The following is a 24,480-nucleotide window of genomic DNA, read 5'->3' on the forward strand; positions in this document are numbered from 1 at the left end:
AGAAAAATCGTAAGATTGCGTGACAAACATCTTCGCCCGTAACAACTAAAGATACTCAGCGGTCTAAAACATGGCGTGGGATACCTGGGAACATTTCGTTCTCGAGAGATCATCGATCTTTCGTCGATCGTGACGTCGAGGGTTCACATGGTTATTCGGCGCGATGCGGCGCGACATTCTAAAAAATATTAATGTAGATTTAACATGTGGGGTCTGTACAATTCTTACTGCGTTAGTATTAACATTAACACTAACATGATATGAATTTAATCTAATTCAGTAACTATCGATTTTAAATTCACACCATGATGGTGTTGATATAAATATCAGAGGTGTAAATTCATCTTGTTGGTATTAATATTAACACCACACAGTGAGAATTGTGTAGACACACCACATGGGTGTTAAATTCACCCTAATATTTTTTAGGGTAGATCCTTCCGGGTATCTTGATAAATTCAGCGAAAATTCATACGACGTCCCGTAATGTCGTCTTCGCGCGCGATTTATCGCGTTGTCTCGATTGATTAGAATGCTTTACACGCAGGTATAGCCGGTAAATACAACGCGCCGGAATAAAGTTTCTTGGGCACTGATCTCCAGCCTATGACCAACGCCTTTCCGAACGGCTCGTCGGCACATCCGTCGCAAAGGTCCATCACTAGTCTGACCTCAGCTTCGGCGGGTTCCCGTACGTTTTCCTCCTCCTCCTCCTCCTCCTCGTTTGTCCCCTTGGTCAACTGGAGTCCATAACCCGTTAATCCCGTGAAATAATCGTTGTCCAAGTCTTGAGGTATGGAGTATCCATCGTCGAGAATTGATCCATCGCCTAATTGCAACAGACCTCTCTTCTTCTTGTCGGCGTCGCGTTTCCCTAACGTTTTATTGTTCGCATCCTCCGTTCTTGGCACAAAAGATACCTAAGAATTCGAGAAACGTGAGACATATGAAGCGTAACGCGCTACTATAGTTGAGTAAATAGAAATTTACAGTATTTACAGAGTACATATATTATACTTTTGCTCATTTTGTGAAAAAATGCAAAAGAAAATAAGTTTGATTTGTTTCCTGAAACAATTTTCAACGAAGATTTTTTGGAAGAAATTTAAATCGTATGTTTGATTTAAAAAATTAGTCTATCGTAAAGCGAAAATAATATGAAATTGTCAGAATGTTTCCAACTGAAAAGTTTACTGGAAAGAATGCGAGAGTCACTCACAATCAGTGTGAAACGGATTTTTGAAGCGATACAATGAAAAATCTTAGAAAAATCGTACAGGCGAGTCAATTACGTTCGCCGAGATTATTTTCACTCTGATTCTCCCAAAGTCTTTTAATTTCTTACGTTAAGTAGGTCGGAAACTGCTAGATCGAAACTTACAGTTTAATTCGCTGAGAAAAATTCCCGAATTACTTCACGAACGAGTATTGATGTTTGAAGTACCAAAATTATCAAATTAAGACGGACAAGATTCTGCGAATTGAGGTGACAACGGGAAAATGAAATATATATATAAACGAAAAACACGAGATAGATAAAAAGATAATGAAGATGTTCCATTAAACACGTTTACTCTAATATAGGTAAAAGTAGATACCGACACGCGAAACATTCAATTCAGACTTAAGGCCTGATTCTGTCATCTTTAACGACGCTACTATTGAATGATTGTTGTTAGTAAAGAACTTTTCTTAAAGTATCTAATGATAAAATTGTCTTAGCTAGCTAGGGAGATGTTGTTGAGAGTTCAGGACAATTTTACCGCTATTTTTTGTTACAGAATAAGTTCTTTACTAACGACAATCATTCAATAATAACAGAACTTTAGTAAAGGAACTTCTCTTATCCTATAACAAAAAATAGCGATAAAATTGCCCTAAACTCAATAACATCTCCTTACTATAGGTCACACTTTCATCGCTATTTTATTATAGAATAAGTAAGTCCTCTACTACTGTCAATCATTTAATAATAACTCATTAAGGTCCATTTTCATAATACATGATTATTTAAAAGTTGGCAAAAGATTCATAAATGACTTTCATCAATAAATCTCTTGGTAATCTTTAGGTAACAATATGTTGTGTGAAAATAGATTTAAGGCTTACAAAGAAAGACCCTAAATTTGAATAAAGTCTTTCGCATATCTGTTTTTATTTACATATGTAAAGTTAAACATATTAATGAAACATCTTCTAAAATCTCTTAATCTCGTGTTTTTCGTATTTATATACGTTCTATTTTCTTGTTATTATCTCAATTTATGGAACAATATTTTCAATTTAATTAGATGATTTTAGTACTTTAAACGTTTGTACTCAGCTAAGAAAATAATGTTGAATTTATGACAACTTTGTTATTATTTTGTTATTAATAAATAACATTATCATTTATAAAAAGGAAAAGTTGTTTATTAACGGCAATCGTTTGATAATAATATCGTTAAGAATTACATAATAGATTCTTAATCACGCTTACCTTGCTGTCGGAAGTATTAGCTTCTGTCGAAGTTTTCTGAGTGTCTCTCTTTGCGATTGATTTCTCGGACTCAGTCAGACTCGACATCGCCGTCTCGTTCTTGATGTCTCGTTTCTTGGACTCATTTTTCTCTCTTTTAAAGAGGTTATGATAAAGTCCATCGAAGATCGACGACAGTCTAGTAGCGGCGGGCAAGCGTTGCGTTGGCAGCGCGGGGAAGGGTGTCGTGAAAATGTCGAGGTTCAAGGGCGGGAGCGGCTGTGGGGGTGATTCCGGGACCGGCGGTAATGCCGGATGACGGATGGTCAGGCCGTTTTGTACGACCTGAATCGGTGCCCCGGGATTGATCCTCACCTGGAACGTCGTTCGCACGTATGAAACATTCATGCTCAATTGAGCGTGGCGAAGTGTTAAGGAGAAATAATACCTTGAACGCGGGGTCTCAACACGTCTCAAGTGGGACGTATGTACATATGTCCTACAAAAGGCATCGCAACAAGATATATACGCAAAATAATCGCATGGAAAGGACGATTTTGCTGAAGTGTTTAATATTAAAAATTATATTAACAATTTATCATAAATGCATGAAGAGAGGCACTCGATTAAAGCCGACTTTATACATATTTAAAATATTTTTATGTGAATTTTTACAATTTACTGTTAAACTTACAATGTCAAAGAAAATGTATTCAATGTAAGTTGTTTTTAATTATTTCCGTTGCTACTACTTTTCAATAAATTACTATACAGCTCATTTGATAACTATATAACAGTATAGTTCAAGCAAATTGTGTGCTAATTATATATGTCGGTTTAAAATTTAGCTAAATATGGATCTGAAAATACCTTTGTTGGACTATCAAAATAATTATGTAGAACACTCAAACTGATCACTAAAATGTCGAAACTTTATGCAGCATTGCTCATCGCGCTCGAGAGAAATTATTTTAATAATTTAATAAAATTATTTTTAGATTTGTGTGTGTATCTACTTTAATTTTTAGATATTTTAAGAAAATTGTTCTTTCCATGCGTGAAAACATTCAACAGGACGTTCTAATTTTTCGGATACTCCCTCGGACGTTCTTTAGATGCCTCCGTGTCTCGTTTCCGGTGACGCTAATCAGGGGACGGAAGGTAATTAGCTTGATGATGCGGAAGCACACACGCGGGCGCTCTCGAGTGTAACGAAGTGAGAAAACGTGATTATACTTGTGTATTGATCTGCCCTCCAGTGAGGTAGGGATGCGGTGGCAAGGGAGGTCCGGTTACAGGCGGCAGCGTGGTGGTTCTCGGCGTGTTATTACTAGTGTCGTGTTCGTAATGATGGGCGTGATGGTGCTTGTGATCTTTGTGCGCCTTGCCCGCGGTCAGGGCAACGTTATAGAGCTGTACCATCGTCAGTTCTCCTAAATAGCCACCGGAACCTGGAAGAGAGTAGACGTTAGTCAACAGATGCGCGTCGCGACGATAAATCATCGTCACGAGGTCGTTTGCATAATTCGACCTACGACAATTAATTCACTACATGGAAGAACGGTTTTACTAAAATATGTATTTAAAAATTGGATATAGAAAATAATTTTATTTGATGCATTAAAATAATTATGTAGGATACTCAAACTAGTTTTGCTACACTGAAAAAAAGTGTTTTCATATGTGCGACTATAATTGTATGATAAAAGAATTATGCTTAAGACCTCTTTATTTTTATATAGTTATTGCTGCTATAATTTTAGTAATTATAATTATGCTTATAATTCTGTGAGAAAATAATTGGCACTGAAAATTACTATAAATTATAGTTATATATTACTGATAATTATAACCATTTTTGCTGTCAGTATAGAATGTTAAATCCTTTTGCATCATTGGCATCAATACTTAAGCGTTTTACATAATTATTTTGACGATTCAATAAAATTATTTTCAGATCTCTGTATTTAGCTAAATTTTTCAGCAAAACTGTTTCTTCCGTATATTGAAACGGTAAATCTTATTATCAATAATTGAAACTCGATAATTGTAATTCTTTTATTTTTAAGTGATCGATATAAAATATTCTTACCTGGTGGCGCGCCTTCGCCTTCCAAGAAACCGCCACCCAACTGTCGTTGTTCCTGTCCCGAAATGGCGATTCCACCGCCTTTGATAACATGCCCGACTAGCTGAAGAAAGTACGATAATGTAAGTTTTCTCTCTCTCTCTCTCTCTCTCTTGCGTATCTGATTAACCCAAATATCTAAAGATATATCTCCGTAAATCGCTCTTTTATTTGCCGGGCTAAACGACACGTGAAATTAGTTAGAAATGCAGTCTAGCCTAATGTCCCCTTAATTGATTGCTAGAAGAAAACCCAGAAAAAACCAACGGTATAAGCCACTGATGCAAATAGAAACTCCGGATTGTGTGTCTCCTGTGTACGATATAACAGTGGATAGATTGCACGTCCGCAGACGAGCGACGTTATATGGAAATTTAAATTGGTTTCTGTCCTTTTTTATTTGAAAAGTAACCTGGGTATCCTCTCGGATGAGAATATCGCGATATGAAATTCTATACCTTTTCATTTCCCGTTTATTCTATTTCGTCGCCATTCTTTCCCGTTTCGTTTTTGTCCGCAATCTAAATGCAGGAAACCGCCGTCTTGACAGTCCCCATGCGTTTTAGAACTTACGACGAAAGCGTCTTGCACTTAATTGCGAATCTCGCATTTTGAATTACTGACAGTTACATAATTACGTGATAATCGCAATAATTTTATGAACTGAATCACGTATTGGCGCATTGAGGTATAATAAATAATTACGTTTCTCTTAATCCTCCATCTATAGTTATCTACCACACTCCAATTACCTATATTCTTTATATTACATGCATCTGTAAATTTGAATTATTATTATTATTAAAATAACTTAGTATTCAAGTACAAATATATATATATATTTTTGTTATATAAGTTATGTTTTGGTTTCTTGAAATTAATTAGTGCTTTTTAATTAACCTAAATTAATCCTCTGTTTGCAATCTGGGTCTTTTTTAGCACAAGCGTTTCACAAACACACACACACACACACACACACACACACACACACACACACACACACACACACACACATAAATTTATCTGAAATGAAAATAGAATCTCCGAGTATCTCTTTTAAAATATCTCGTTAAAAAACAATTTGATAATGTAATAGAGGTGTTGAAAAGTAATTCTAAATTTTCCATATTTTTTTGGAAGTCTAAAATAACAAAAAGGCAGATTGCAGATGAGGGTTAAATGGGTCTCACAGACAGCGTCAGTAACTGTTAGAAATTTTGACGTCAGCTTTGGAGGATTAATCAATTGTAATGCACGTTAATACGTATCATAATACAATGACATATTTATAAGATATATAGTTAAATTCCTGTGCATTATATTATACAAATGGGTGGGCGACTATGCAAAGTGTTACAGTATTTAAAACATGCATTAAGTCGACAAAATAGCGGCGACACATTTGTGAACGTGACTCGTATACGAAGGGAAGTACCGAAAGCTCGTTCGCTTCTAAGGAATTCTTGGAGCGTTTAACATAAACGATAATTGAGACAACTACAACATGAATCCTTATAACTACATGCATAAGGATATTTCCATGCGAAACGAGGTAGCCTTTTGCCGCTTAGAACGTTACTTATTTTTTCAAACTTGTTTTATAATTGTATTTTTGTTGAAGAATTCGATTGAAATTAGTCTTCAGATAGATATGATGCAGTTTAACAAATAGATATTGAGAGTCAGGGTGACATTTTTTTATGTTATATTTGCGGCCAGAATTTAATTTAGGAACTCTGACAAAGTTTTAATTGATTTGTAATATTTACAAACGACCATCACTTCCTATAGGTAAAATTGACTTCATTAGTTTTGACGATAAAAATCGAGTTGAACGTAGCATTACGCCACAAAAATATCTAAGGTATTATGTACATACAAGTATAAAACGAATATATGATCCATTTACATTATTCGTCGCTGCATTTTTTTATCTCTCAAAGTAATTAATTATTGTTTATTAATAACATAATGATATTTTACAAAATATTGAATATTTCGAAACGTAAGTTCATTGTTCTTGATGTCTGTGACATCTGATTACAGCGCGGTGTTTACGCAAGAGGGTGACTATAAAACGGCGTTTACAATGAAATTTAAAAAATGTAAAATTTAAACTTCAAGCTTTAAGCCATAAAAAGTTAACCAATCGTAGTTGACCACACATTCGACTGTGATTGGTTAATTTTTTACAACTTAAGGATTAAAACTAAGTTTTACGTCATAAAATCTCATTGTGGACGCCGCTTTAGAGTAATCGTACGATGACACTCGAATAAACTGGGAGTTTTCGAACCGCTCCATGTTACTCTTTAAAACGCAAACGTTCCTATAAATAATCAGCGATCGTTCACCGGTGCAGCCAATTAATTCTTGCACTTAACGTTCGTGAACGACGCGTTGAAGCGACGGCTGCTTGCAAAATATTATCTCACGCGATCTTTTCTTTTGTAGTAATATTAAATATCTGAACAGAGTTTCCTCATCATTACGTATATGGAGAGTGCGAAGTAGTAAACTAATTATAGTATAGCGAGTACATGATGTAATATATCGAGATTTTATAGATAATGTTTTATATTTCGCGAACTTGTTGAACACACAAGAATTAGGAAGTAGCAATAAAATAAAGGAACAGTGTATTGTAACTTTATTATCCTCATTCTTTTTCGCGTTAAGCATCTACAATGAGATTTAAAACGTGAAATTTAAGCTTAAACTGTAAGATATTAACTATAGTCATAGCCGATTATTCTCTTTATATTCGACTGTGATTGGTCAATTCTTTACAACTTAAAGTTTAAATTTTACACTTTGAAGTCTCATTGTAGATGCCGTTTTACACGTCTGATAAATTACATTTATAAATTACATCTTGCGATGTAATATAATATATGTGTAAAGGCTAGTGCCGTTTAAAGTGCGATCATTGTATTGATAATTGGATGCGCGCGGAAACTTAATTAACTATGAGAGCTAGGCAAGTAAAAATTAAAATTAATTAAACAAAATAAAAAATTAAATAGTGATTATTTATCCCTGGAAAATTATCCGATCTACATATATTATTTATTACATAAAAATGCACTTATTCATAAAACTTATTAGAAGGATTTTCACGAAATCATCATCATTTCGACGTGTTTGTTATCGAAATAATGTTATTATTGAATTTAAAGTGACGTGTTAAGTTATGTTAATTATAGAGTATCTTTATTTCGAAAGAATTTAATTTCCTGCAAAATTTAGTTTTGCATGAAAATTCTTGAAAATTATCATTACACATGGAATGTAACATCGCATTTAACAAAAAAAACACAATTTTTCAATAAATAGTTTTTTGTTGTTTATAATTATGTATAAATATGGTATACCATAAATATGGTATATATATAAAATATTTTACGAGATTTTCTTGCGCAAAATTTTACGATTTTTTTATAACATTTGTACACTTCCGGTACATCACGTAGCGTAAAATATAAATTCGCGTACTATTTATCGTACTTATATCTTAGAATAGATATTCTAAAAAATTAAGTTTATCTTAAAATTTCAGAGTCAAATTTTAGCATGAAATAATTTGACCACAATGAATATTTCGAATAAAAAATACAATTATACGAAGAGTGATACAATTAAATAAAATTCCAAATTAAACTTAATATACCTCCCAGGTCAAGAACAAATTGAGCTTATACTAGTTGTTAGAAATATATATAAATTTATTGTAATAATAATACCGGTATATACGGACAGTTTCAACTTCACAGAGTCCTCAACAGCCGCAACCGAATTCTTAAAATTAAATTTAGTATATTGCGAAGAATATCACAAGTTGGCGTTTCGTCCCGGCTTCCACTACTGGACTTATCAGTAAGGTAATGTAGTGGGAGCCTACCTTAGACGCCGGTGTAAGTTATTAAATCGAGATTCTATATAAAGCGATATATGCGTATTTCAGCGCTTGCGAGAATTTCGCAAATATCGATAGACCTCTGATGGCGAGTCGACGTAGTAATATTCTTCGCAATATTTTTAAATAATATACATGTTCCCTCTCCCCCTATCTAACGCACCGAACAATCTTCGGTCTTCAAACGCAAATCTATCTGAAAAGTTCCCCCAAAAATTGCGCGCCAAACACAGTCGGTCTTGAAACGCAACTCTAATAATTTGAAAATAACGTCCCCTTAATTATTTTTCCCACGCATTGTTAGACCATGTACTAAATTTAATTTTAAGAATTTGGTTGCGGCTGTTGAGGACTCTGTGAAGTTGAAACTGTCCGTATATACCGGTATTATTATTACAATAAATTTATATATATTTCTAACAACTAGTATAAGCTCAATTTGTTCTTGACCTGGGAGGTATATTAAGTTTAATTTGGAAATTTATTTGAGCGGATATTAATTTAATTAAATAAAATTCATTATTCGATCCATACACACACACACACACAACTATATTATCTTTTTAACAGATGTATCCAATGGAATATATAGATATTAAACTCATTTTAAAATTAAGTCAATCTTACTTAGTTTCATTTACCGCAAGGAAACCGAGAAATTATATAAAATCGGAAAACGATACGAACTTCATAGTAACATTATTAGTGCATAAATTTTTCCGTGTCGCAGTAGTAAAGCCACGTATACTGTCAGACGCTCATTCTCTACCCAGAAATAGTCATGCCGCAACGCGTAATAATGAAAGCATTTTCCAATGGTTAATTAATTTCGTATTCGTTTCGTGTGCGCCGTTGACATTCGCGCCGTAAGTTCACTGTATAATACCGCACTATAATTAGCAATACTTGATTACAAGTTACAAGCATATCACATTTCCCGATTTACATTTTACTGTCAAAACTATTAATTAAGTGAATTTTTATTTCGTCCACATGTGCTGTATTTAAAAAAACTTTGATAAAGTATATTGTATAAAGAATAATACTAATACAATAATGATCTACATAATATTTATTAGAAAGATACTAGTATCATTATTTTTATTAGCATTGTATATTATTTTGTATTTAGACTTTTTCGATTATGCACTATGTATTTATTAAAAGATTATTTTTAAAGATTGTATATATATAGCAATTGCTAAATTTAAACTGGTCAACTTTTTATTTCCATAATTAGGATAATGTTCTGTCCGACTATCTCTGATTTCGATGGAAAAAGCATCAGTTTATATTAAAATAAAAGCCTTTAAAGGGATTTTGGCTCTTATAGAAAAGCCATTTTTAAATGGAATAGTAAAATTAATTAGTATTTATGTTAATTGGGGAAGAGAAGAGTGTGTTGGATGGCCCTCGCTTTACACGGAAAGTTGCAGCGTTTGAACCTCGTCATACTGTTGTCACACGGATGCAGTGGGTTTCATCTCCCTTTCCCTTCGAGAATGATTTCTACTACCGAAAAATTAGACATATACTCGTTTTACTATTTTATGTTGAAAAAATAATTTTTCCCTAAGAGTCGATAAAAATTCTTTCAAACGCTTTCATTTTAATTCGAAATTAATGTTTTCCCAATTTCAGCGGAATTATGAAAATAGTTTGTTTTCGAAACTTTATTCAGAGTATTTCTGAGTTTCATTAGAGAAATTAATCATGATGCATCCGATATATTGGTTTCTTTTTACAAGTAAAAATATAGTTTACGAGAGCAAGATTGAAAAAAATAAAAGTGTGCGCTTTAATTAAAGTCAAATGATGATGTTTGCGTGAGTAGGACGGAGACTATTTTAGTCGTGGAATGACAACAAAACACGAGTTAGCGATTAGCGGTATGATTGTAAAAGTCGATTCTAGTGCGAGAGACAGCCGGTGCAATCTTTCTTATTAGAATACCGAGGACAATGCGCCATGATTGCACCATCATTGTCGGGCTTGCTGTATGACCTAAATTTACCGTGGCACGAGAAGTGAAATCTCAAGAGATTTGACGCGTTTTCTTACGCATCATCAGCAATTGTAACTTCAAAGTCCTAAAATCGTTCGGGGGGGAGGATGGAAGGTTAATGCTGGGCGATCTCGTAATAAGTTCTTCGAATAACGTAACAACTTTGTTCAACGCTTCTGTCGAATTCACGTTAGTATATAGTTAGGTCCATGTCGTTACAAGTTACGAGAACACGTTCTCAGTAAATGAGAGGCAAATGGCTTCCTCTCAACGCGGCCGAAATTACGTATTTTCGACGAAAGTTTCCAAGTTTTCGAAGTACTAAGCTGCGTGTAAACATAGGTGAGCCAGGAGAAACTTTCGAAATAGCACATAGTGCAAAGTAGAACAGACGATTTTTAATTTTGAGGGAAAGCTTTTTATTCAATTCAAATTTTTATTTGTCAATTTGGACTTTAGGAAAATTGAAAATTTATCTTTATCATATTTTTCGATATCTCTATATATCTATTTCTACACGGAAAGAACGATTTTACTGAAGTATTTAAATGTATAGTTAAATGCAGATCTGAAAATAATTTTATTTTGAACTGTCAAAATAATGCTTAACTGACAAATATAGGTGAGGTGCTTGGAATAGTCTGAAAAAATTTATTTTTATGGTTACATTTTTCAATTTTATGTTTGTAGTTTTTATATTATTTATACCTTTAAAATAGAAAAATGTAAAAACAATGAATTTTAAGACTGGACAATACTTTTTACTTTCTTTTCCAGAACAAAAGTTTTAAGAATATGCATGGAATGCTATGATCATTTACTTAGGTACTTAAAGGTTAAGCGTTTTACTTAATTATTTTTAATATTGTTTTCAACAAAAATTGTTTTCAGATTTGAATCTACCTAAATTTTTAGATACTTTAGTAAAACCTTTTGTATGTACCAATCTGTTTACCTACTCTCTGAAACTTTTAAAGTAACTTTCACTGTTGAAGATTGAAAATTGAGTCACTCTTTTTCAAGACTGGCTCAATTTTCACTCTTTAAAATGAGATTCCTCTCTAAAGAATTTAGAGTGTACCCCTCAATCTGTATACGTTAAGAAACAAAGCGATAGTGGTGCCAAAAGCAAAATAAAATCGTGCTTACCCTGTTGTTGAACCCGCGACCTACGCGTTCGTCGTTGACCCAGATCTGCCATTCCCCGGTGCGACCGTTCCAGCTTGTGCAAGAGTGGTACCACTTATTAAGTCTCAGCGGATAATTCAATCTGTATAAATTATGACCGTTGACGTTGAGCATGTAGTATGAACTCCTTGGTGTGTTTGCGACCCACGACAGTATCCCCCGTGGTTGGTCGCCAACTGAAAGTCGAGGGTGTAAATTATCCTGTCTGCGACGCGGAAAGAGGAAAACGGTTTTCCCGCGTGCAAGTAGAATGGATGTAACATTTCTATTAGGGACGGTAACCGTCGAGAACACTAGCAGTTGTACATGCAGATGCATATAAGATTCTGACAGTTTCATTCACGGACACGTTTCATGTTTTCGGACGCTTTCGTTCCAGAACAGATGGGTGAAGAAATATTAAATACCTTTTTATTTGTACTTTATACACACTATTTTAAATTAATACTTTAATTTAAGATTAACATTAACATGTTATTTTGTCTATTTTTAATCGAATGTTAATATCATGTTCAATATGCAATATTTATTTATTATTAAGCAATGAAAAAATTAAACGATGGTCAAAAATTTAAATTATAAATTAGATAACTTTGTATTTTATTATATAGTATGTTAATTTTATATAAATAATAAAATAATTTCTAGCATGTAATATTTATATTTCATTATTACAATATTTTTCAATTATAAATATAATTATGAATACTTATAATCTATTTTTATTTTACGCTTTTAGAATTAATATAAATTTTATATTTTGGATTATCATTTGTGTAACAGATTTACAGCTTATTTTACTGTCATGAATAATTTTAATTCGAAGCTGAGTTTTGAAAAGTTTAATAGTTTTGAAAGAATTAATTAAAATTAAGTTTATTTTTTTTTCAAGATTTATATAAATAATAATTACTTAATTTTTATCGCTGTGTGTTTTTCGTATCAAGTCTAAAAATTATTTGTGGATTTAATATTAAAGGTACTTTTACTTCTCACAATGATACATTTCCAGTATCCCCTATTGATTCTGGAGGCCGAGAAACATTTTTAGATATATGTGAAGGTAGGGACTTATTGTTGGTGTATTTATGACACCGCGCATATCCACCTATTGTCACGCACGCCTGCGCTCAAGAAAAAAGAAAAAAAATACCTAGCGTATGTGTGTGTATGTATAGAACTTTCTGCCGGTACAAAAAAGCCACAAACCGCACGGAACCTTTCTAAACTGCATATTGAAAACATAGCCGGACAACGTCATTGTTCGCACGCGAATAATAATGCATGCGGGCGTAAATCGATTCTTACGACGACATGAGGGACGGCATGATTGTAACTTAAGCTAATCACCGATCTATGAAAAGAGAGAGTATTGTGTAGGAATCGATTATGCAACTGAATAAGACAGTTAATCGCTTATGATGCGTTGTTTGGAGATTATACTATATTTGCAATTAAATTTTTTTAAATATTTATTTACAATAAATTGTTTGCAGTATTCCATGATCTAGATTTAGTAGAAGCTTTTTAATGAAACTTTATGTTAGATTTTCTGGAAGCATTTTGATGCGAAACTTTATTTCGCATTTATTACATGTGGAAACGATCGCTGTACCGTATTGAAGAATATATTATGATGGATCAATAAGTGCACGTACGAGTTTATTAAATTTTAGGTTTAGCAAAAAGTGGATCCATTATCGACATTTTAGTGTTAAACGTAATTTGTTAAACTTTGTTTAAAAAAATATCCCGTAATTCAATGGAAAGATATTTTCTACTCCACGAATAAAAAATTATTTTGGGAAATATAATTAGAGCAAAGCTGTTAAAAACAGTCGCTGTGTTTATTTTTCATTTATCTACATATAAATAACGTGAATATCGCACGTTTATTACGATATTTATATGTAGATATATGAAAAATAAACACACTGTTTTTAACAGTTTTGCTAATTATGTATGTAAGTATTGACAATAGAATGCACCAGTTCATTTTGCAAGTTTATTGTTTGCTTATCCGCAATTTCCGCTGTATTAGTAAACAATATATCAATTACGAGGAACTAGGTCAAAGGTAAATTAGTGTACGTTGTGTATAAAATTCGTTAATCAAATAACTCACACTGTAATTTAAGGAACGTGAATTTCCACAATGATAACAAGTTTCCAATGTAAAAAGAAAAGTCTTGGTTATTCGTCCTTTGAATAAATTACTCCGATAACAGAAAATGGAGTATATTATTAAATCATCGTAAATTTGTTACTATCTTACAAGAGAACCTCGTGTGAGATTTTAAATTCTGATTTTAATCAACTTTTGTATATGTATGAGTTATATAAATAAATGAATTTTTTCAGAAAATATCAGTGGGGACTAATAAATGATTTTGAGAGATGAAATGATCCCTTATTATATAAAATGGTTTTTAGTTTTTTGTGTTCTATTATATTTCAATAAATTCAAGATTCCTTATATATTAAAGATTACTCTTATCTCGGAATAGTGTATATAAAGAAAATTCAGAGAACCTTAGTATTGTTTTTCACCCTGCTAAAATAAAGTGCAATGTTCGCGATACATTGACATTTGATAGTGTATTAAGAGGCACGAAAATAAACCCCCAAATCTCGCATAACTTTCTTACAAAAAATAGAAGCTTTTAAAAGGACTATTCAAAATTAAAAAAAATTTTTATACAAAAGTTTTATAAATAATCTATTTGTCCACATAAATACTATAATATTTTTAAAAACAATTTTGAAAATAATTTTTTTTATCATATTGATATAGATAAATAAAAGTGATTTTTATTATAAGCTTTTATACACATAAAGCATTTTTATCTTAAATAATTTGATACATATATATATAACAAAAACTAACTGTTTTACATATAAATAAAATTGTTTATTAGCTCGAACTGATATTTCCTAAATTTATCGACATTATATTGAGTATTATTAACACCGAAAGTTAATACCGTAATTAATTTGTGATGTTTATAATACCGTTACATGATAACAATATTACTTTCAATGGTACACTCAGCGAACTTTCGCTTTCACATTCGATATATCGTGCGGTGATAAAAGGTGAAAGGAGAAAGAACGTGTTCGTATTATATTTTGACGTACACTCACCTGCGTAAGAGAACAAGGGATGGTCGTTGGAGTGATTATGGAATTTCGTCCACATGCAGAGGGTGAACTCCTTCATATCTGGCAGGTCCACCTTATAGTGGATATACTGCAATGAAAAAATATATATATACATACACACACATATACGCACTCTTTAAAAATTTTAGAGTAAATCTTATTCTGAAGAGTAAAATTTCACTTTTAAAGATTGAAAGTTGATCCACTCGTTTTCAAGACTGACTCAATTTTAGAGTGAGATTCTCTTTAGAATGAGATTCTATTTCAAAGAATGTAGAGAGCTTGTGTTATGTAATACATAATGCAAAAATTAAGTCATTGCTTTTAATGTATTGTAATTATAATTTGTTCTTAAATTTTTCTGTTGCCAATGTTGGGTTTATTTAAATCTGAAATATTATTTTATGTATTATACTATCTTATCCTGATTTGTTAAGCTTAATTAGGTTTAATTTATTCATTATGTTTGATTTAGTTTTCCCTCTGCCTCGTCAGGTAGATGTAGATATGAAATAAGATTTATTATTTTATGTCGTCATATTGGATTCGCCATTTTGAAATGTGTACTTCTATCCTTGGATTTGTGTTCAGCGACAAAAAAATCAGGTAGTATTAAATTGTATCGAAATTCAAACATTTTTTTTTGATTTTGTATTGTAGCACGTGAATTGTAATATCCAAGAAGTGCATACATTTACTAATTTCACTATCAAGGAACAATTTCAATAAATTAATCGATTTCGATGAAATTTTATCCAGATCATATTGAAGCCCATAGCTAATTTTTGGGGGAGGGTATTGCTAATTAATTTTCAAAAAAAATTTCTTCGGTCCACCCTAATATATATTTATATTTACATATATGTGTATAAATGTATATAGTTATATGTATACCGTTAGATCGCATCAGCAAGCAATGGCTGACGTTGATTTCGTGTGCCTATCGCAATCCGAATTGTCAATGCACCCGGTGGCACGCCGCTGAAGATTAATGCGCCCCGTGTGATTTAATCGCTGTAATGTGTACTCTATCGCGTACGCATCACTTGCATTATACCGACCTTACATTATTAATCGGCGTCGATCCCTACGACTCGCGGTTAAATGAACGTTAGGTAAACGCAACGTGAGCGAGCACGTTCCCGCGGGTGTAATCGAGCGAACGTAATCGAACAATCGTGGCGTACGAGAGCAACTGTTGTTCAATTCGACGTGGATGATTAGAGTTTCATGAGAATCTGAGTTACATCTTCACTAGCGTCTCCAGACTATCTGTCGAGTTGGTGCCAAATAGAACCATCTTGTTCGCGTAATGGAAGAAAAGGGAATTAACGAGAGAGATTGTAATATACTTTTTATGATACATAATGCAACATAAATACAATTGCATAGATTTTCCTTTAATTAATTCAGAACTGCAATTATCGCGCGCATCTGAATTGGTCGATTATGTTGGTAGTTGATGTGGTACATCGATCGATTGAAATTTATATATGAACAGTGCTCAACTCTGGGACATATCTATGTGTATATGTATAATATATCGAATAGGTATATATTGATGAACAAGACATATGTTGCCTTAGGTAATGAAATTGTTTCGTGCAGAATCACGATATAATAATTGACAAGCAAATATCGTGTATCTAATCTACTATTTTTTATATAAAAACATAAATAACGATAAACCAGATATTAATGACAACTTTTGTTTTTCTAAGAATATAATGCAGCATTTTTTAAAATAAGAAATAATTGAAAATATCTATCATAAATCGTACCATACTCATTATAGGAAAAAATTATATTTCCAGCTTTTCTCTATTTGCATGTTTATTTGCATTTGTATCTTGTTATCTTTTTTTATTATTAATAAAATCCTAATTTTTTCGTTTATTAATTCACCAGTAAAGATATAAAATGTGTATATCATATAATGTATACACTGAAATGTTATGTTGTTTTTTAATATTTATGAAAAAATTATCGAAATTTATGCGGAACATCCGCGTTTTAATTTTATTCTCAAAGAACTTTTTCAGACTATATTTTTTCTTACAACTTTTAAACCGATTTTTTTCTTACGAACAAATATTCCGCTTTCAGATACGCTTAATATATACTTTGTGTCTTAAGCAGTAAAATTACTTTCTGCAAAGAATGATGGTATTATAATTGACAAAGTAAATATTGTATTTGGACTACAATTCTTCATGACACGAATTTAACAGATGAATGAGATATGACGAGATCGAAGACACATTAATGAAAATACATTTTACTCTTTGTAAGAATATAATAATCATTATTACAATATATACTGCCTTAAAGCTAAAATTTTGATGGGGTTGTTGCCAAAATTTTTTAAGAAACATGTAAACATGATACAAATGATTTAAAATATCATATCTTTGTTTCCTAGATGCCCAATATCTTTGGCCAAGGCTGTATATTATGTATGTTAAATATGACAAAAATTGAAAAAATCTGTTCGCTATACAAGAGCTGCAAATCGTTTAGAAAAATATATTTCTAGCTTTGCGATTTTTATAACATAAAGGTCGCAAGTTTAGGAAAATATTACATTTCTAGTTTTGCGACTTTATTTGCATATTTATACATTTATTTGCATTCTTATTTTATCCATTATCTCTTTTTTTATTTAAAAAGTTATATGTACACTGAAAATGGTTACGTTTTTCTAAAAGTTCCGCGATTAAGTTATTATTTATATAGTTTATGTGGGATTTCCGCATTTCGATTTTATGTCCATAGAGCCGGATTCACAGATTGCGTTTTTCGTACAGCTTTTAAACCGATCTCTCCTCAAGTGCCATTATTATTACTCACGTCCTTTTTAAAGCGAAATAGACACACATTAATAAGAATACCTGCTTTTTTTTTTTATCAGCGATTTCATGAGCTCGTGGTTAATCGATTACGCGTTGTCGATGCAAGAGTGGCGTAGAGCCGCTTCTTGTATTCGTGGTTTCTCTCTAAGGGGAACGGAAGGACTCGCAGTATGCAGAATAGATTTAGCCAAAAGCGGCCGCAAAATCACAACGGCGCGGCGGCGACCGCGATCGAGATTGCGCCAGCACACGTCCAGTTCCTTTTACGGTCGTCAGCTCGCATAAACTTCCCCGCGCGTTATACTAGGGCGCTACAGAAATACGCGCGTCACCGCGCGTTGCGTTAGCCGGCACCTGACAGGCAATGTTTCAGCCGGCTTCTAAGAGGAGACCGTAAATTTGACGGGCGGGATGAAATATTCAATCGTATACCCGGCGATACTACTCGCTCAATTTCCCTACTGTTTGCATTAAGGTGATTTGTACCTGCAATTTCCGTGACTTATCGACATGGCGAATTATAACGTCACGCGATCGGTCTTGCGCGGTTCTCCATCAGCAACTACAGTTATTAATATCCGAATAGAAAATGTCGTCTGACATTATGATTAAGCATGTATTATTGCTAGACACATGTTTCAAATGTTTCAATTAATCTGCCCGAAGCTAACGCCGTAAGTTTGTAATACAATTACTGTCCCTGGATCTGTGATAGATGTTCGAAGATGTTTTAGATGTACAGTCTTTGCAAAAAGTGGATTGGAATTGGAAATTTAAAAATGTATGCGTAATATTCTTAATATACAATATATTAATTAGTGACACAAAAAAATGAATACTAAGTTTATTTTAATGAGAACAATCTTAATTTGCATAAAGAAAATCGAATTGTTTGACACTTTGAATAAAGTGGCCATTGCTGTATAATAGTAACAAACACAAAAATTAAGAATTAGTAGTAAATTCAAATGTAATAATGTTTTTTTTAAATCTAATATCTCTTTACAAGAACAGCTGAATTATTTCTACTCATCAAAATCTTTATTAGCTAAACAATCATTGCATAGTGGATCTCATAAACCCTCGTCAGTTCTGAAGGATTAAGTAGGGACGACATTTATACATATACATTAATTTATTCGAACGAACGTTTCTCATTAGTGTAGCGGATCGCTCAAATAAGAACATCGAAAACAACTCGCCTTAAATAGCGATCTCGCGTTTATCACCACGGTACTTCCTATATACGAAAGTGCTTCCGCCGTAATTTAAGATCGATTCGTTTCGCCTCCGTATTTAGCTCCGCCGCCACTTTTAGTGAAACGTATCGACGTGTCGCTCTCGATTTTCTCCGTGTGATAAATTCACAAATCGCGTTTCCACGAATTGGCAGCCGTGCTTAATATCCCGCCAGGCATTATCGATCGTCATGAGAGGCGTCCGCGCTGCCGTTAATTGTGACGGAGAATGAAACTGATGAGCGATCGGGTGATAGGCGTCCCTCTACCTCGGGGAAAATGATCGCCGTATTAACGATTGTAGAAAGTCGCACTGGCAGGCCTTTGTTCCGGTCGCCTTTGGATCCATTTACGATCCGCGATTTCGCGATAGTCTCTTTTCCCCTCGCACTTGCGATTGCAATTATGTCTGGCGTAAGTCGAGTCTGTACGACGCTCTCCGACGCCAGATATCATCTTGACTCGAGTAGTCTAACGAGCACAATAAATACACTGCGCTCGCACTTTCCATCGCCAGCTTTTATCACATCGATCACGCCCCATGTATTTATTCTCCGTAAGATTATCCGGATGGAAGTTTTGGTATTTCATATCTATGGTATTTCATACCTACATTTTTTTCGTTTTTTAAATAATTGTTTTGAATATTTTTCGATCATATCACAAATATTGTGATGATGCATTGTTTTATATAATATTAATATTATATTAATGTTCATTTTTTCTCTGCGAAATTGTTCGGATGGAAGTTTTGGTTTTCAATCCCATTTCTATAATATTTTTTATTTTTTGTAAATTATTATTTTCAATAATTTTCGGTCGTATTATAATTGCAAATAGTATGACGTATTGCATTATCTTATAATATTATATCAATGTCTATATTTTTTTAAATGAAAATTTCGATCTTTTTACTTTCATAACTTTAGCGATTTTTTTGGTCATATTATCACAAAAATTACGATGACACATTGCACTACATAGTAATATTATATTAATATCCATTTTTTAAGAGAATCATGTTTTAAATCGTATTATAAAATATTCATGCACGCATATAAACGTTTTCAATATGAAGATATTCAAAGTTAGTAGTTTTGATATTTCAAGATTTGTTATATTCATTGTTTTACATATTTTAATCAGCATTTGGAGAAACAGTAAACAATTGCATTTTAATTTGAATAATTGCGTTTTAATTTTTACTGTACAAGAACGTTCACTCGATTAAACAAAAACGCGTGCAGCCATATCGGCGAAGGCCGTTAATATTACCATTCTAAATGAACCAGAGTAGTTTAACTTCCTTTCTCCTTAAATCAATAGCCTGTCACTCGTAATACAAGAAATATCTAAGCCCCACGTGAATGTAGTATCTTCATAAATCTTATCACAATAAGTCAAAATTGCTTTTATTAAACGCGTTTATATAACTATATTTTAGCGTCGATATGATATCGCAAGTGATTTCTTATATGCGATATATAATTTTACATCGCTTGGTAATTTATCTTCACCAACTTCCTCGCAATCAGTGAAGCTAAAATTTTCCATCTTGTGACTTTCCTGACTATTATACAAATTTGCCCGGGAATATTGCTGCTGCCGCATCAGACGAGCAAGTAATTCACCTTAGATAGAACGTTCACTTTCTCGTTTGTCGAGTTACATCGAAAACGAAAATGTATGGAAGTGCACCTGTGCATTCTGTCTCTAACGAACCGTACAGAAGGCATAACGACATCCGAATATCGTGGCTGAGAAATCGATTGAAAGGCAACGGGATTTTACCATTTTCGGGATCACGGCGATTGATAATAATTCAGAACTCGTTTCGAACGCGCCCCAAGGGAATCATCCGGTACTTCGCAAGAGAGTGTTTTCTCTTACTTTCGTTGGCCGCAGAACGCGTGTCATTCCAGCGCTCCCAATGCAATGCCAAGTTGCATTCTCTCGAGCGTGAAGTATACTTCACGTGGCACGTGAACGACGGAATTCCGTGTTAGTTACACACGAGACGCACGAGTTGCTGTTGTGTGGACTAATTATAAGTACTGTTAGCGCGTACAATGTCAGATAAAAAAACCCAGAAGAAAGAAGAGAAAAGTTAGAAGTAGAAGAAAGAAAGAGGAGAAAGAAGGGGATGAGAATGAGGAAGAAGAAAAAGAAAAGAAAAAGATCAGAAAGAAGAAGGGTGTGACGAAGAGGAAGAATAAGAAAGGAAAAATAAGAAAAAAGCAAGAACCGCGCAAGTGATTCGCGAAGAGATCATTTGTTGCCGAGAAAATTGTCATAAATTCTTACAATTTATTTAATAGACATGCACTTTGTTGTAAGATAACTTTCTAAATGGAAAAAGACTAAATTCGTTGAAAAGTATAAAGGTAACATAATTTTTATATTCTGTGTACATATGACATAATTTAGTATATTAAATTAAAATTATGATATGTATACTATTATATAAAAGAGTCTAATTTTTATCAAAATTAATTCGAGAATCGTCGAAGGCTCAAATGAATAAATCAAAATAGCGACTATTTTAATAACGAATGTATTTTTTATAGTGAAACTTTAACTTCATTGATTTCTATTGGATTTGATTAGTACTGATAACACCTCTAAAGATTCTAAGTTCTTTGTATATTACACTGAAGAGGACCCAGATTGAGGTCGAAACATATGGATTTATATTAATTAATAAAGAAAAAATTTTCAACACGCGCAGTCACCTGGTGTCGGCTCATATTGGCAACTTGATGTTATTCTTTAATTTTTATCAGTAATCATCAAATTATACGTTCAAGGAAAACAATGATAGCAGTTATATAGGTGACAGCTATATATAAGTTTTATATTATACAGAATAAATGTAATTAAAAGTAATGTCATTAATAATTATAAAATAATTACAAAATTCCGTATATAAAACTTGTATAATTGTCATCTATATAGTTATCACCACTGTTTTTCTCTCTGTATTTACAATAATTATTTCACATCGATAAATTATAATGAGATCGTATTATACAAAATAACAAATGATTCATCAAATGATGCCAGAATTATATTCTAATTAGCAGGCTAGTGTTTCTCTAACTATGTTATTATTCAATCGCTACTGTAGCATGCACTAATTTAAATTAAGCAATGGCAATTGCTTAATTTACCTATTTTTAAATGCATTATACACGTGAGTGTAGACATACAACAATATTAATAAGCGAAACTCAAACTAGACGAGCACTGTCCTATCGCATGGAAAACAAACATCCTACATGCATAAGACTATATTGACCATCTGACCGTCATGATCGTTCTCGTTTCGTATGTATTTGCGAGTGATGCGTACACGATTCGAAATGCCCTACATTTCATAAACTTTTTCTTCATCTCTGTCAACATTGGTTTTGCTTAAAGCTAGCAATATCGAGCGAGCAAATTACCAATCTCAATTATAACGAGTATTATATTATATTTGGATAGAAGCAATTAATAATTTCTTGCGATACTCGCTTGATCAAACTTTTGTCATCTCCATTTCATCAAATGCCGTCTCCATTTTAAAACTTTTTAATAGCACATTCGTTGATAATATTACTCCAATATTTTCCAAATATCAATATTTAACCGATATGTGTATACAATCAAAAATCATCACTGAAGATCCGATTTTTGATTATAGAATTACTATTTCTTTTTTACTGTACCACTATTTATTGCTTTATTCTATTGTATCTGTAAAACTCGGCGAAAATGTACGAAAATGTATGTTCGGTTTATGATATAAAAATGTATTGTTGTTCTTGTGGTGACATACCTCGAAATATAGCTGCTGGTTCATGCTGACTTTATAGAGGGAACATGTATCTTGGTCGTGTGGCAGCAGCAGATGATGAGGACTGTCCTCGTAGAGCGTCTGCGTAGGCGCGTTTCCGAAAATCGATGCTTCCTGATGCAGTATACCTGCGCCGTCGGGAAGACCCGGCACGATCGGTCGCCAGGACGACGAGATCGCCTGCGTCTCGTGTGAGAGCGCAGCGAGAATAGCGCACGCAAACAGGATCGGCGTCATCTTCGGGCGGCTCGTTCCTCTCGAGCTACCTGCAAATTGAAAGATCGAACTTATTTTTCGACTATGGACTTCGTTAATTATTTTGTGATAAAAAAAAATTCGGAATTTATAGTACACTGTTAGACGTGAAAGAAACAATAGCAATCCAATATTGAGTTAAATAACTTTTTATTATTTCTAACTTTTATATGTGTCAAAATAATAAAAAGTTATTCAACTCAAGAATTCAATTACCATTGTTCCTTTGATATACATATATCTAACAGTGTACTATAAATTCCGAATTCCTTTTGATTCTATATTAACGTACGCGCTTAATAAATAATAAACTTTTAAATCAAATTAAAAAAAAATTGTAATAAAATTGTTCAATTTCTTTGTTTTAGTTAAATTAATAATTAACTAATTATATTTGACACGAAAAAAACACAGAATTCGCGAAACTTTTTGTTGTTACTTCTAATTTTTTAAGAATTTTTCAAGTTCAAAATTGTGACAAATAAGATTATGAAAAATATAAAATTATTTAAAATTATTACTATTTAAAAATTAGGAAAAATCGTAGGATCGTCAGGATTCATACATTCCAGTTACGGGTTAAATCCTTCGACCGTCCGAAACATGTATTTTCACTTTCCGTTTATTTGAAAGTAATGATAGTGCAATGTCATTACGTTCACATATGTCGCATATGTGACTCACATATTATATAAAATTCCTCAACTGCTTTTTCCGCGAATATCCTTACACATAATAAAGCACATAACGCTCTCTCAAATTAGTGAAAATAGAAAAGAGAAATTGGGAGTTGATTCGTATAGAATAATAGAATTGGATTAGGGATAGAGAGGAAATATGGAGCAGGTTACAGAATGAAGATTTAGATACTGCGAAAAAAGCAATGTTCTATGGAAATTGTGGAAAGAGGGAACAAGGAGATGAAGAAGAATAAAGAGGATAAGATAGGTACGGAAAATTAGTTATTAGGAGAATACGGTAAGAAAGAAAAATGCTATGAGGAAAAGAAAATATGCTAGACTTTTGTACAATAATAACTGAATAAATGTGATGTGAATATAAATTAGTATAAGATATCTGATTATATAAAGGACTTAGAGATTACAAAAGAGAGTAAAACAATGTGTGGATTTAGGTATTAGTAATCTCTTTTCAAAATTACTTTCTGTAAAAAAAAAATATAAAATGTGTGAAGATAAAAGAAGAAATTGTTGAATAAAGTTTCTTCTTGGCATATATAAGCCGAAATAATAAATATTCTTTCGCATCTTTTAGAAAGGATTCTTTCTCTTTGCCTTTTTAGTATACAGGTCAATTTTACTTATTGCCTAATTTTTACGAGATAAAGAAATAGGCGAATTTGTGCAGATATTAACCAGCGTGCAGTATTGGCGTATTACAGTCGACATGCTTCTCCACTTAATTCATTATTATAATCGT

The 24,480-nt window shown here is 32.8% G+C and overlaps 2 protein-coding genes across 2 annotated transcripts in view; one reads left to right on the forward strand and one right to left on the reverse strand.

Moving 5' to 3' along the window:
* Nucleotides 1-24,480, forward strand: part of LOC108775601 (coiled-coil domain-containing protein AGAP005037) — a 117,220-nt gene that overhangs the window by 12,333 nt on the left and 80,407 nt on the right. The window lies entirely within an intron of this gene.
* LOC108775658 (uncharacterized) lies at nt 444-23,022 on the reverse strand. The gene is made up of 7 exons (XM_018542086.1): nt 22,768-23,022; nt 14,840-14,945; nt 11,657-11,871; nt 4,551-4,650; nt 3,695-3,909; nt 2,480-2,833; nt 444-920 (listed from the first exon to the last, which is right to left on the reverse strand). The coding sequence occupies exons 1-7, from the start codon at nt 23,020-23,022 to the stop codon at nt 528-530; spliced, it is 1,638 nt and encodes a 545-aa protein (XP_018397588.1). The 3' UTR covers nt 444-527.

Source organism: Cyphomyrmex costatus, unplaced genomic scaffold, assembly GCF_001594065.2.
Source record: "Cyphomyrmex costatus isolate MS0001 unplaced genomic scaffold, Ccosl1.0 scaffold302, whole genome shotgun sequence".
NCBI classification, from domain to species: Eukaryota; Metazoa; Arthropoda; class Insecta; order Hymenoptera; family Formicidae; genus Cyphomyrmex; species Cyphomyrmex costatus.

Excerpts from the sequence above, each read along its gene's own strand:
- LOC108775658 (XM_018542086.1), bottom strand. The coding sequence starts at position 23,022 with ATGACGCCGATCCTGTTTGCGTGCGCTATTCTCGCTGCGCTCTCACAC. Across the intron at positions 4,651-11,656 it reads GTCGCGGGTTCAACAACAGG|CTAGTCGGGCATGTTATCAA; the intron begins GTAAGCACGATT and ends TACTTTCTTCAG. Across the intron at positions 2,834-3,694 it reads GAGGGCAGATCAATACACAA|GTGAGGATCAATCCCGGGGC; the intron begins GTATAATCACGT and ends ACGACGTTCCAG.